The following is a 15,508-nucleotide window of genomic DNA, read 5'->3' on the forward strand; positions in this document are numbered from 1 at the left end:
TGATGATTAGCAACAAAGTGTGCTTCCTCACAGAAACCGTCAGGGGAGAACGAAGGATCTAAGGAGTCTTCTTTCTCATATCGCTCCTTCTTTATTGTGGGAAATTAAACTTTCCTCAGTTCTGTAATTCTGCTTTAAAACGTTGTCCTGCCGCTGTCTACATGGACAAGTAAGCTTTTAGATAAACTTGATGTTATTTCAGGGTAAATACTGAAGAGTTTGTGCTGACAGGCTGTGTGGCAAGTCTGTTTATTTAGTTTTGAAGCAGTTTTGTGGACTGTATTATTGGTGAACTTTGTCGGTTTTCTTGGATTTGAAGGGGGTAAACGGTTATTTTCATCAAACTTTGGAAGTAAATGTAATTCTTCAAAACAGACTCCACACCCCGGCAGTGATCCCGTTGTGACGACGAGGAGAACTTTATTTTACAAAATATTTGTACCTCATCTCCCAAATGCATCTGACTGTAACCACATTCCACATTTTGTAAATCTCCTCCAAACCTTTGAGTGAACTTTTATTTGCATTCCTGTCGGGGCGCAGGTTGTCCCAGTTCCCTGTGCACTTCTTTTCTATCACACTTTTTCTGTCGACCAAACGTTGAGTCCGTACGCTGAGATACATCATCGCCCTGTGAAAAGCATCTTCAGCTGCGTCTGTCTGCTGGACACCTGTCGATTCAAAAACATTTCTGTAATAAAAAGGTTTTTGTTTTAATTGGTCTTGCATGTAAAGCACTTTCAGAGAAAGTGCACTTTGTGTTTTCATTAATCCTACAGGACAATTATCAAAACTAACAGATAGTTGAAGTACTTTGTGACGAAATCTATCTCATCTTGTCTGTCTGCTCAGCATTTTTATGTTTATTCTATTCAGACATGTAGATTGATTAATTACACACAGTTCAATTCGACCATAATTATGGAACTATTCAGTCCAATTCAACTGATAATATGTCAATTAGTATAAAGGTTACCTGTAAGTAGACTTCATCTAGACATTACCTTTGCTGCAACCCACTGCATATCATGTAGCTGGCCAGTTGTTTTAACCTTTTTTTTTTTTTTTTGTACTGCAGTGAAAAAAGATGTGACTGATGAGACCGATGACCGAGTGCCACAGTTCAAGAAGAAGGCAAAGGAACTTCGTATCCTGGATCCCAAAACGGCGCAGAACCTCTGTAAGTATCCTCAGATTTCTGTTTGGTTCATGCAGCGTTCTTTACAATCGTCTTTCATCTCAAAAAGGTCAGTTGTTTTTTTTTTTTTTTTTTTTTTTTTTCCACAATGCAGCTGTTTATATTCCCACGAGCAGGAAAAGGCAGCTGCTGGTGGGATAATAATAATAATAATAATAAAAAAAAACTATTATAATAACGCCCTCTGTGTTAGGATAGTGAATTATTGAGCCCTTTCTGGGAACCTGAAGATGTTTTTGGCAATAATATAGCAGTCAAACTAAGTGCATATAGCTTTTTTCCAAGCCTTGTGTGTCAGATTATGCAAAGCAATTCTTAACAGATTTGACTGCTTGAGCTCCATGTGGGTGTTTAAAGCCCAAGCAGACTTCTGCAAGCTTTCAGTTAATGCTGGATGCTAATATAAAGTTATATATAAAAAAAGAAAGATAATAAAATAAAATAAAAACCTCCCAATTTTGCTTTTGAAGTGTAAAGGATCTGGTCTTTACATGTTATAAAACAATTTTAATCTAACCACACAGCCCACCATGTAATTTATTAAGCAAGGTTGAAAAATGTATTTTAAAAAAATGAAGTAGGCACAAAAACTCCATGTGTCAAACCCTGCAATGTAAAATGGTGTATTCTTTTTATGTAGAATTTTTTAATTTGCCAAACTTCACTTTGCATGTCATTATTCATTTCTTAAGAATAGACAAAATCCGTAAATTCTTCAAACCCTGTATTAAAATGCTTATAGCTGCTAAGAGTTTAAACGCCAAATATCCCTAATATGCATTAATACACACAGTTGAATTTGCCTTAGGACTACACCACAAGCTAACATTCAAAGTTTCCCGTATTTCAAATAATAAGGGAACAGCCAACCAGTGCCAAGGAAAGAAATGGCGCTCCTGGATTGGCTGATTTGCAGATGCTAGCCAATGGCGTGTAAAGTAGCATAGCCCCTTGATCTTTCAGCTTTCAAAGCAGCGTTGTCTTTTGACTGTTAGATATGACCTACAAAAACATCTGCAAATGGGGAGGAGTCCAGCATAAAGAAATTCATTCCCTTTCCTCTCATGAAAACTATAACCACATTTATGTAGTTACGCTCATTGGAGTTTTGTAGAAGATGAGTCACTCACACAAAAAGCAAAATGTAAGTGTTGATGCAGCCCATTTAAAGTTTGGGATTAAATCTGATTCTTAAAAATACTCCTAAAAAATAGGTTCTAGGTGGAAACGGATCGTTTGTTTCAATCCTCACATCCAACATGACTCCTTGAAAGATATGTCATTTATTTCTTGCAAAAATGTAGACAAAATAATCAACAAATATTATACTCTAAAAATCACCAAGCTGCGTCTTTTCAAAATTTAATAACTGCTTATTTTCATTCTGGTATATTCTTACTGCTTAAAGAAAAAAACTAAATTGACTTAACTTATAATTTACAGGAATCCAACACTAATGTCCACACTACCGATTAAAAGACGTAATTAAAAATGTTTTTTAAAATTAAAAAAAAAAAAAAAAAAATATCCGGAAGGAGAGTCGGATGCACAAGATTACCTGTTAGTTATAGCAAATACTAGATGAAAATCAGTTTGTTTTATATTAGTGGATATTAAAATGTGTTTCGTGACCTGAAATTTTTAAATGTGAGCAAACAATGGAACAAAAACTGAACAGATCTATAAGATGACAGAAACGCTACCATGTAGGGATGATCTGTACTTCAGCATTTAGAAAACGATTTTTGATTACAGTAATCTACTCTCATGGTTAACAGTGTGTGTATTTTGTCCTATTTGGGGCCTTGTCACCAGTCAGCCACACACTGCAGCTTGCTGACAGCGCTGAGGGAAGGCTTTTGGAGACAGATGGACACAATTTACCCGATAGCAGAATGCATAATCATTTTACCATGATACATAAAGTGGCACTGACTTGACAATCACTCACGTTATCCCACCACCCATCCCAGTCACTGAACCTTCACATCAGAATTGAGAAGAGAGCTTGCCAGGTTCAGCGGTAGGCAATGACAATGATTTATGTTGCGGTAGTGTTTGTCAAGGCGACTCGGGGGAGCTGTGTGGTTTGTGTACGACAACAAGATTCCCGCCCATTTCCTTTGTGAAGGTGGGAACTTTAACGCTTATTTTTTCCTTCCTGCCAAAACTGGAGACCCCTCTGTCGGCTTGGTAATCAGACCTGGCACTGACACCTATCAGCCCTGTCAAAAAACGTACACAAGTGCAGTGACAACATTTGCAAATGCTCACAGTAGCATGAATGCAAAAAACAACCCGGATATGAACCTAGCGCATCATCTCACAATCAGGGTTTTCTTCACATTTTTCATATTTCATACTTTCAAGGTTAAGCCTTTGCACACAAAACCTGCAACAAGAAGACCAGAAAAGATGGTCAGACGGATGAATACACCGTTCGGTTGAGTTGCCATTCCTCCATCCTGTCTGGTTTTTCCAATTTGCAATTTCCATGTTTAAAGTCTAACGCTGGTTGCAATTCCTGCCATAAATTCATAGTGATCCTCTATCTTTTATGCTTTTAAAAAACAATAAAAATACTGTAAGTTTTTCTTGGCATCAAAACTGTGTTGGAAACATGATTGCACCACAAACTTTCCCCATTCTGGCAACAATTGGCGTAGAAACCAGGAAATAGTCCAACAAGTGCAACGTGACAGCCCACAAACACGGTCATGGCATCTAACCAGCCAGAACACGGCATCATGGAGTCACGGCGTTAACATCGTGCACGTTTTTTGTTCTAATAAAAGCTCATAAATACAGAAAGTAGTAGATTTTAAAAAAATGACTATGAGGGATAAAACGGAAAGGAAAAAAAAATGCTGCTTTTCTAGTTTCTTGTCAGAGACAGACATCAGGTCCCACCGCTACAGTTGTATGGCAGCTGTTGAGTGACTCTCTTCCAACTCATTACTAAAGCTCCACCTGTGACTTCCACCTGGATACGCCATCAGCTCCAATTTCCAGTCTACCCTCCCCACCTGGAGTGTGAAACACCCACCAGGCTTCCCCTTGAGGCAAATACATCGCGCCCCTTTCGCATCCACCCAAACAAAAACATGTTGCTTTCAGGAGCGGCCAGAACTGTCGCTCTTGTTTTTTATTGGGTTTCTGTTTTAGATTGCCCATGTAAAAAAATAAAAAATAAAAAAATAAAGAATAAACAAAAATTGACTCCTCTCAGGTGAGAATATTGATGTTTTCCTTTGCGGTTCTTGTCAGGGTAGCACAGCTTTTCCAAATGGGAAGGATGGTCTGTGATCGTTTTGTCTGAGGAGTGATGAGTGCCAAAATGTCAGTGTGAACTCTGCAGTCTAATAAAAAAAAGTGAGGAAATGACTCTCTTCTCTCTACATCAAAACAGCAATTTTCTTGGGCTCGTTCCGCCTGCCTTATGAAGAGATCCGGGACATTGTGCTGGAGGTAGACGAGGAAAGACTGAGTGAATCACTCATCCAGGTAAGACGGATGCTCACTGTGGTGTGTTAGCTTTTTTTCACACAATCTCTCACTCTCTGTCTCTCACAGACGTATTCTTTTTTTTTTTTTTTTTTTTGTAAACGTCTGTGTGCGTGTGCGCAAATGAAAAATGTGCTCATATGAGAAGATGATTTTTGAATTTCAGTGTCTGGTGAGCTGCTTTGCGACCCTATTTTTAACCTGCTTCGGGTTGTTTTCTGGCTTCAGTCAGCCTTTTCATTCTCTGGTGGACCGCAGAGACCCCCTCCCCCCTCCGTTCATCCTCTCATAATGGATGATGAAGGACGAGACTTGGCAAAGTCTCCTCAGCTCCACCCTCCTCTTTTGCTTTTGTCTTTAAACTGTGATTGATGAGCTTCCTAAAGGCTACTTGTTTTTGTTCCCATTTTATTTGAGAATATTTTCCAGCCTCAGAGGGCCTTAATTGAAAATGGGGCGGGGTCATATGAGGTGAAGATGCATCACTGGGTAGCACAAAGCCTCAGTGTTTCTTCCACTGTCCTTGTGACTGAAACAGCCATGCTGTATTTGTTTGTGTTTTATTTCATCAGTTGGGGGTGTGTACTTCAGGGGCGAGTTGCAAATAGGAGATTTGATTTTATTAAAATCCTGGCAGTGATGTATTGTGTTATGTGCATGTTTTGTGTGTTACAGTTTTATTATTATGTTTTTTTTTTTTACAAATAGGAGTTCAGATCATGTTTCAGATTTTAAGTTGGTGAAAATCATTTAAATACTAAATGTTTCCTATAACTGTTCCCACATAGACCTTTACAACTCATCTTTTATTTTTTTCCCCCCACCGATTACATCCTAGTGGATAAAGAGTGCAGTAAAGAAAGTGGACTTTGGGAAAATACTTGTATTTTCAAACTACTTCATTCACCCACCCATCAGTTCATTTATCTCTCCATTCATAGTCAATCAATCAATCAATCAAATTTCATTTGTATACCACATTTCACATTTATATAACAAGGCATTTCAAAGTGCTTTACATAATTAAAATAAAAACAGCATGTGACATTGAAAAAACAGTGACAAAGAGAAAGACATTTTGAAAAAGATTAAAAAAGATAAAAACATTAAAACCTGCACCCCTTTTAGGACTTTAGTTAAATGTCGTTTAATGATAAATGGCCCGTATTTATGTCGTGCTTTATCTAGTCCAGAGGACCCCAAAGTATCATAGCTATTAAATACATTTTAGCCATGTCATTTCAGCCACAACAATGACCAATTATTTAGTAATTTAGTAATGTGCAGATGGAACCTGCACATTCATTTTACATTATATTTCACTGTAACTTTGCCAACCCACCAAAAATGGCACTTATTTATTGTCTCCTATGATGATAAAATGGAATTTCCTCCCTTGTTGTTACTTCGTTCCTTTCTGTTTATTTTTTTTTACTTCATTGCTTTTTTACTTCCTTTCTTTGCTTCATTCCTTATTTTTATCTTTTCTTTGTTGCTAATTCATTCCTTATTTCATTCTTCCTTTATCCAGTCCTTCCTTACTTTGTTTTCTTTCTTTGTTCCTTTCTTCATTCCTGTTTTGTTCTTTTCTTAGTTGCTTCCTTCCTCTGTTCCTTATTTCATTCATTCCTTTCTTCATTCCGTTATTTTATTTGTTCTTTTCTTTGCTACCTCGTTAGTTCCTTACTACATTCCTTTCATCCATCATAAACCTTTGTATTTATTATCTAAAATGGATCAGAAAAGCTCCAAAACTCCTTTTTTAGGAAAGAAAAAGTATTTTTTTTTTTTTTTGGCATGTGGTAAAATGTGCACCAATCCTGTACCCACCAGTATAAGTTGAAGAAACAATATATTTTGTCGGGGATCTAAAAAGGTGATTTTCAGGATATACGTAATCAGCATAAAAGCACAGAGTGGTCCCATCCTCTCTTTGTGAAAGAGAAAGGAAGTTAAGGTGTTGAACTTTTTCCATCTTTAACTTTTTTTTTTTCTGTGGTCTATATCTCCTAGCAGGAGAGCTGTGTCACCAGTCAATCCCCACCTGGCCTCTTGTTGGACATAGCACCAGATAAATAGCCCCCTCCATCACGTTCACACCATCAAACAGCTGCCATTACACCGACCTGATCAGACTACTGATAGCATTCAACACCACTCACTCTGGAGTCTTTCTGTTATAGATGCTAACCTGCTATGTTTCTAAATTATATAATAATGAGAAAAATATTAACGCCTTGCAGTGTTATTTTTTTAATTTTAAGTAAAAAAAAAAAGTCTAATTCAGCAAAAATCATTGTTTACATGTAAAACATTGTAATTGGCAAACCTTCATGTGCAGCTGAAATTGTAATTTAAAGAAATACAGATGAGAAAAATGAAATATTTTATGTTTTAAGATAAAAACAATTATTTAAATTTACAAAGAAACACACAAGATAAGATACAGATTGAAGTAGGAGAATAGTATGTAATCAGCCATTAATAACAATTTATTTGAATTATTCTACCAGCTGAATGTATAAAGATTGACCTTCCCAGAACACAACCTAATGAGTCCCTGAACTTTATCTTTACCAGCATCTTCGGCATTAAAGGGAAGATGCCATGGCAGATCTTAAGTCACTGTAAAATAGTAATTTAACCTAAATCCTACGTCTAGAAACAAGTAAACGGCCCCGGTATTACTGGTGTCTAACTATTGTCACACAAAATAACTGTTTCCACATTCAAACCACTTTGGGAGACTTTCCATTGTTGCCTTCACATCCCCCATTTCCCTCTTTAATAAATGTGAATCAGGGCAGCGAAGCCTCTAACAAAGCGAAAGGCTCCATGGGACTTATGAGAGCAAGTGATTGAGTCAGCAAAAGAATGTGGAAAAAACCTAATGTCACAAAGTCCAGAGGGATGTGGGAGGCCCGCACGAGTTCGCTAATCAGTGCAGAAGGACCAGGCATGAGGAAAATGTCTGCCTTTTTGTATGTATGGCAACGATGCCATCTGAGGAATTTTGTTAATTTTTTTTTTTTCTAATACGTAGCCATATGTGTTCTGTTAGCTCCTAAAAGGCCTTCATTGTTCTCTCATAATGGTTAGTATTGTAATTAGACTATGATGCTGTATTATTTAAGACACATGTATTTTCAAACATCAGTGTCAGCCTCCATCGTCTTATTCAGCTGCACTCGTGTCAAATTTTATGTTGCATAGTTTGTATTTTTCATAAAATACATTCTAAATGCATTTTTGGCACGTTTGTGAAGACACAACATGTTTCATTAGAGGTAAACCTGAATTTATTTCAATTGTCAAATTTGCAATATCCAAACAAATTATGGACTTGTTTTAACTGAACCTAACTCCTTCAGTTTATGTCTTTTAAAACCGGAATAGATGGACCTGATTTCCTTACTGATGATCTTTGTCCAGTGTTACCCTAATTTGGAGTAATCAGTTCTTCCGCATCAGGAGACATTTTAGGGCTTGTATCAGTGTGGATAACGACATGTTCTAATCAGGCTCCTGCGATTTTTTTCAAAATGTATTTTGTCTTTATTCTGGGGTGGATGTACAAATCTGATACCAACTCTGAGACACAGAACCTTCCTAGACGGTGTGATGGCTGGACGATACCATCCATCTATGTGTTTCAATCTGGAGGAACACTGTAAATTGCTTTAAGTCGAGTCAAAAATATATTGCATCCATAACTCCATGGTGCGATTCAAAGGCACAGCATGAATTATGTGATATTTTTGAACGCATTCATGTGCTTTACCTGAAGGTTGAAATCTGTGGCAACACACAGCATTGTAATATAATTTTTGGCAGGAGAAAGCAGCCAAGCTAACGGGAGTAATTTATATTTACATAGAAATACCACTAATTGTATACATAGGTTTTCAGAGAAGAATTAGCTGATTATAAATGTGAATCACGCTGAAATGAGCTCGCGAATTAGGCAGGGGAAGGAAGCGGCACATGCCAATGAAATGCAGCTACAGCCATAGTTAAAACTATAGAGAGGTTCAGAAAGGGAGCAAAGAGACCCCCTGCTGGGTGACACAGTCCTGAGTGTGGGCTCCATCTGCACAGTGCTCATCTACACTCATTACGCTGATTAATCACTCCACACCACCCACTTTCAGCCACACGCCAATCACCATTTATCCACATAGACAGATGCACACACACGCACACACGCACACACACACACAGGAGTGTGAATGCTTGTCTTGGCAAATATTTAAAGGAACTAAATTCACAGTCTTGCTAATATTAGAGGGAGTGGGTGATTGTGTGTACTTAAAATTACAAGTAGAAATCCAGTTTGAAAACCGTATAATGTGCAATAAAGTATGCTTCTGATGGTAAAGCACCGATTGTTTATTAGTTTGCATCATATTAAGTGATTTACAGAAGAAGCCTAAATTAAACTGACACTAGGTCCCCTAAAGGTCAAATCTGCACTTTCTTCTGTTTTTTTCCCCCTCCATAATTTGTTTCACACCAAGTGGTCTACAACGAAAAAACCTTCAACAGACAAGGCGCTGGGATGACATATTGTCACGGTTGGCTTGGTCAGATGGCGCAGCGGGCACTTTAGAATTTATTTTTGCTTTTTTTTTTAAATTCTTGCTATTTAGGTACTCCCTTGCGAAAGTGTGCTACACTTTAGTTTTGTCATATTTTGTTGTATTGCAATAACTAACGTTAATATGTTTCTTTTGGATTATACGTAATAAACAAACCAGTGCCTGACCGTGCAATGATTCATGACTTTTAACTGTTTTTCGCAAATAAAAATCTAAAAATCCTGCACATAGTAGGTCCAAGTACTTTAGTACCCCTAAATAAAATCCCAGGCAAACCAAGCCATATACTCCTACATGGACTCCAGCGATTCTATGAAGACCTCAGAACTTTTGTTAGAGAACATTAGTTAACAAACAGTTTCACAGAGCTCGAGAAACACAGCAGACTGTTGTTTTTTAATCAGACAATCAGCCAAGAGGTCCGTTGTAACTCTGCAGGAGCTGCAGAGATAGATTCACAGCACGACTGGGAGAATCTGCTGACAAGACAACTATCAGTTCTAGCCTATTTGGTAAAGTGGCAAAACAAGGCATTCTTGAGAGCCAGGAAAATGTTTGTGTGTTTTACTTTCAACCCATAAAAGAGAAATGGCAACGATGTGAAAACAACAAAATAAAAAGCTGTTCTAACCAAATTCAAACTTTTACGGCCTACATCCAAAAGGCTGTGTATGGGGGGGGAAAACTAACACTTTGCATTACTTTGAATGCACAATATCCACCCCAGAATCCTCCATCCTTCAGTAGCAACAGAGATGACGGTCAGATTTGATGGTAAGAAAGACTGAGACAAACCTGGTTCTACAAAATCATTTGCATGCTGCAATTTCCACATGGCTTTCTAAGTAAATTTAGAAAGCCATATATAATGTTCCTTTAACTTCACAGTTATGTGCAGCTTAGTGTTGGATTCTCAAATCAAATGGAATACATAGAGTTTCCATTTGTAATGTGACACCAGGAATGCTTTTGTTGGTTTTTTATATGGCTTGTATTTGTTATCAGGTGAACATTTGCATTCACTGTGTTTGAACGATTGGGTAATTTTTTATTTTATAATGTTAGAAAATATCATTCTAGATGTTGTTTTCTCACTGTTCATTATGGTAGTACAGATGCAAATGAATGTCTAACAGACACATTAATAAAACTGACTCCCAGTTAGTTCCCTGCTTCAACCCAAATACCCAAGTAAGGGTTCAGAACGCTGCCAAGACAACTTTGAAAACATTAGCAAAAATGTGCAATAAGGCGTCAAATATCAGAGTGGTAGGAAGGCTAAAGCGGAGCCCGGCCTTTCGTGTCCGGGTTGAGCTACTTTAGAAGAGCACGGTTTGATGTTTTCCACTTTCTTTCACTGGCTCTTTAAAGCAGACATATTTCAGGCCAATGGTGGTGGGCCTTTGATGGTCGATTCAAGATGATTAGAGCAACGATCAGTTCTGGTTCAAACTGTTCATCCGTGATTGATATTTTGCTCAGTAGTGTAAAATTTGGTTTTTAAAATTTTGACTGGGTATTTTGGTTGAACAAATAATATCACAGTCAAACTTTGGTTTGAAAGCTAAGCTTCGTTTTCCCCTGCATGTGATCCAGAGCTGGATTGTATATTGGATATTTTAAATTCCACAAAGCTCAATCAGAATCAGAAGGATCTTTATTTATTGTTGTCTCAATAAATATATATATATATATTCCAATGAATGATATTTAAAGAAAAAAGCTGACAGTATTATCATTATTTCTTTTCTTTTATTTTCTCCACAGCATCTATAAATGTCAGTAAGTTCATAAATATGCTTAAATCCTGTTACTGTGTGCAGCTCAGTGATATAAATCAAACTTCTGGCATGTTGAAGAAGCCCATTTCAAAAGGGAAGGTTTTTCAAGAGCAGTATTTGTGTCCGTGGTGCTATGAATGCTGGATTTGCATTTACCACTTCAGAGTTACCTAAAAAAAAAGAAATGATGAATGGTTTATCATCATTTTTATTGTTATCACAGAAGTACCATGAAATGTTGTGATAAAAGTCCGTATTGCCCACCTCTGCTTGGATTCATGAGCAGTCCTCTGGTATCAGTACGTCAGTTTTAACTGTTCCTCCAGCACTTGAGCAAAATAAGCCACTGAAATTCACAACTGTTTAAATTTTGACAGACCAGCAGGGATTTGATGAATGGAAAGCATGGATAGAAAGGAAGGATGGAGGACCCAGGAGGTGTTCATGATGCGTCTGAAACTCTGTAACTCAATCTTATCATGTTCCTTCTTCATGGCATGTCTAATGTAATGATTTGTCAGCAGAACGTGGCAGAGTGTTGGCCTTGAAGTACCTCTACGATGCTTCACCCTGGCAGAGTGGATAGATAGAAGTTGATTGGCTCTCCTTATTCTGCATTAGGGCCCATCAACACCTCGGATGATGTACACATCCCTGAATGCTTGCAGGCAGTCTTGGCTCTCACCATTCATCCATGCTCCATATATTCCTTGCAGTTTCACGTTGTTGTTTTTTCTTCTTTTTTTTTTTTTTTTTCATCATGCATACAGGCAGTGATACGCTACATGCAAATGCTTTCAGGAATCAGTTACCACTTTTTCTCTCAGTCCCTGTAGTCATTTGTCATGCAAACAATCAATATGCGTTTGTTCCTTGAACATGTGAGCAACACATTTGCATCTAATCTACCTCTTTCCTTCACATTTAATCTACCTCTTTCCTTCACATTCTTTGTCTCTGTTTCTCATTTGCCTGCAGTATTTATTCATGGTGCTGATGGACAGAGGTCCCTTGCATATGCCAGGTCAGCTTCATCAAATTCTCACTGTATAACAATGAGATGAAGAAGACAATGGAAGACAACAGCATACATTGCCTCTGTGAAAGCACTTAGATCCTCAGAAAAGTCAGAAGTCCTTTTTTTAATAGCTGACAGTTTCACAAAGCTTTTTTTTTTTTTTTTTTTTTTTTTTTTTTGGTATGCTACAGAACAACCGAGGGAAATGCCCTATGGTCCTTGTTCATGTGAGAAAAAGAGTCAAGCTTGTTTGTTCTGGGCTTCAGGGCCTTGGTGGCATTGTGTAGTTTTGCATTACAAGACAGCTTGCCCCCAAGTAGTTTTTTTAGTGGCATCCTGACTGTGTGGATCACCCTCCCTCTTGTGTTGTTTAAATCACAACAGTTATACGCAGATGACCTTGCTTTTATCGATTTAAGCTGGCTCTCCCCCTTTGGTGTTTGAATTTCTCCAGGAGTCCCTCACAGCCTGTTTGCCCCAGGGTGACGCCTCTACTGGCATGATGATGCTAGTTGGTCCCCATGTTCTTGCAGTCCTTGCCAGTTAAACACTCTGAGGCCAAACAGTGTCTAGATTAATAAGAAGCACTTGTAAATATGTTATGTTTATCCTGTGATCAGCTTATACAAATGCACTGAGTTGCCTGTGTTAGCTCACTCTTAGGGTTACGGAAATCGGCAACACTAAGATGACGGTAAAAGATTTGTTCCTTCTTTACAAGATTATCAGCTTTGGACTGGCATATCCTTTGAGATCCTAGAGTTGGCCCTCTGAATTTTGTTTAACTAGTAACCTCAATAACTGAATCTCCTGCATTGACATGCACTCACTGGCTGCTTTATTTATTAAATCCTCATAGTACAACAATGTGTTTGAAACTAACTAACATCTTATGAAATGTTGATCCGTCGACTGAAATTGTACAAAAGTCCAGTCAAAAGTCTGTTAATTGGTCTCGTCAGTGACAGAAATCACTAACCTTGGTCCCTATAACTGCATATAAACAATTAAATTAAACCATTTAACTTAAATTATGAAAGATGCTCCTGCTATGGCCTGAATATGCGGTCTCAAACCTTCTTCCTGGTTTGTTTGGATCTAATTTGTTCACTTTCTTGAGTGCAATCAAATGTCTCAAGATTCTGATGTGTTTTTCTGGAGGCTGAATCCAGGCTCTGCTGCTACACTGGACACTGGGATTTCAAGCGCCACTTCAGCCAAAGTTTTGAAATCAGGGGAAATTTGTCCAGTTGAAGTGATTAGAAGTCGGCAAGAGTCTCTGAACAAGGAGTTTTTTGGTCCCTCCATTACTTACATCTGCAGGAAGAAATACTGCAGCAGTGGTTCAGCTGAACCAGACACGGTCCAAAACCTCCTGTCCATTACTCTTCAATATGTTGACAGCTCTCATGCAGTGAGATGCAGTCATTCGAGGTCAGAGATGATGGGATGAAGGAATTTTTTCATTTCATTTTTTTTTTGTATTATTTAGTTACCCCAGCGAAATACTCTATCTGTAAAGTTGTAAATGTGTGCACCAGTTGATCAAGTGTGTGAATTTGACATGTCCTTCATATTTATCCGTCACTATTTAAAAAACTGGTCAAACATGAAAAATAACCAGTTAATGTGGCCATTGATATGAACGTGGTAGCAACAAGGAGATGCACATTTTTGTGCTTCCTTGCTGTTTTATCCAGAACAGAACCTCCAAGTTGATGTTTATTTCAGGCTTTAAAAATTCTTAGATGTTCAGATCATCTATACTGGGTATTAATTTATTATATACTAGTTTTTAAATTTGTGCATTGGTTTATTCACTCCTTTCAAACAAAAATAAATAAAAAAAAAGCTAAATATGTCATATTAAGTTATCCGTTTACCATAAATATCTTTTAAACTTGAGTCTTCAGAGTACAACAAAAGTTGGCTTCCCAGTCCGAATCGTAAGACGCGGTCGGGTACCTGTGACAGTCGTTGCGGGAGACTTTTTAAAAAGAAGTTCAGCTGGCTTGACAGAGTTATTTTTGCATCACTCATAATGTTACTGTGTCTGAAGGCATTCTTCGAGAGTTTTTTTACGTACAGTAGAACGGATTAAGTGGTATTGGGTTTTAGGCATCCAGATTAGTGGTTTGCAAATATACTCCCAAAGCTCTCGGAGCTTCTTCTTTCTCCTGCAGCATTTTCCCTATTTTCCTTGTGCAGTAGTTCTGCTGGACTGCTCCGCATTCCCTTGTTGCTTAATTGGCACGTCTAAGAAAACTGTTCTTTGTGATTAGTATAGAAATTGTTAAGTTGTCTGCAGTACATGTTGTACTGTCTTCTAATGCTCCCTCAGGCAAATAAGCTATTTTAGGTCTAATGAGCTTTTCTAGTTTCATTAAGCAAACAAAGTCCTTGTGTCCTCATGCTTTATACATATTTTAGTATTCACAGGGTCTCTGTGATGTCCAGTTAGATTTCATTTCTAATTTAACAGTGTCACAATAAAGCTCATCACACCGTTAACCTCAGTACACTGAAGTTAATACATATTTATAAATGGTTGCATTTAGTCTTGACAACTTGGGTTCTCCCCTGAAATTAAATATACTCAGTGAAGGTAGTCATGCCCATATGCACATCACTTCTTGGTGCCTATCTTTTCTCTGGCAGGACAGTAGACTACAAGACACAAGGAAATTAATAATAGAATTTAATGTAAGTAATATATGGCGGAACAAGTGGATGCCTGGTTATCATTTAACTGATTACCTACACATAGTTACCATATTTTCACCAGGATTATTGTAGTACTAAGAATTCTAAGATTGTATAATAATACTATGACATATAAATGTTGCTGATCATTTGATGTAGATAAATCTTAGGTGTTTTGAACAACAAATAATGTGTGTAAATGAGGGCAAGGTGGAAAGGATGAGTTCAAGTATTATGAGGTCAGCCATTCACAATATTGGACAATAGAAACTGGAGGTGAGGAAGAGGATGGGGACGAGATTGGAAGTGGTGATTGGGAGTGACCTGAATATATAAGATGGAAAATGAGCTAGAAAAATGCACATATAGTGTTTGAACTATTGAAATAGGTAGTTATAATTGTTTTTAGAGGCTATGAGCTGTTTGTGGACCCTGGCAAATATTGGTGTTTCACCATGTTGTCACTTGCTATCCATTTAAATTTAGCCTGCTGAAATTTTCATGCAACTCTGCTTCCAGTTATCTTTAAGGGGTGCATATTATGTAAATTCAAACTTTTTTTTACCCTTTCATGCATGTTTGCATTTGTGTAAAATACCAGTTTAATCTTGTACATCAACAATCAGTCGTTTTTTTTTTTTTTTTTTTTTTTTTTCGGTTTTTAAAAAAAAACAAATTTTTTAGTTAAAAGCCAGATTCACCTTTT

General features: G+C 37.5%; 1 protein-coding gene across 1 annotated transcript in view; it reads left to right on the forward strand.

The window, feature by feature from the left end:
• Nucleotides 1–15,508, forward strand: part of LOC106961172 (protein diaphanous homolog 2-like) — a 256,445-nt gene that overhangs the window by 128,497 nt on the left and 112,440 nt on the right. The window contains exons 16-17 of the mRNA XM_015054721.1: nt 1,079–1,180; nt 4,608–4,702. Of these exons, the coding sequence (XP_014910207.1) occupies nt 1,079–1,180; nt 4,608–4,702 (197 nt within the window). The remainder of the gene's footprint in view (nt 1–1,078; nt 1,181–4,607; nt 4,703–15,508) is intronic.

This window comes from Poecilia latipinna, unplaced genomic scaffold, assembly GCF_001443285.1.
Source record: "Poecilia latipinna isolate Pla-1442-1.1 unplaced genomic scaffold, P_latipinna-1.0 Scaffold1274, whole genome shotgun sequence".
In the NCBI taxonomy this organism is placed as follows: Eukaryota; Metazoa; Chordata; class Actinopteri; order Cyprinodontiformes; family Poeciliidae; genus Poecilia; species Poecilia latipinna.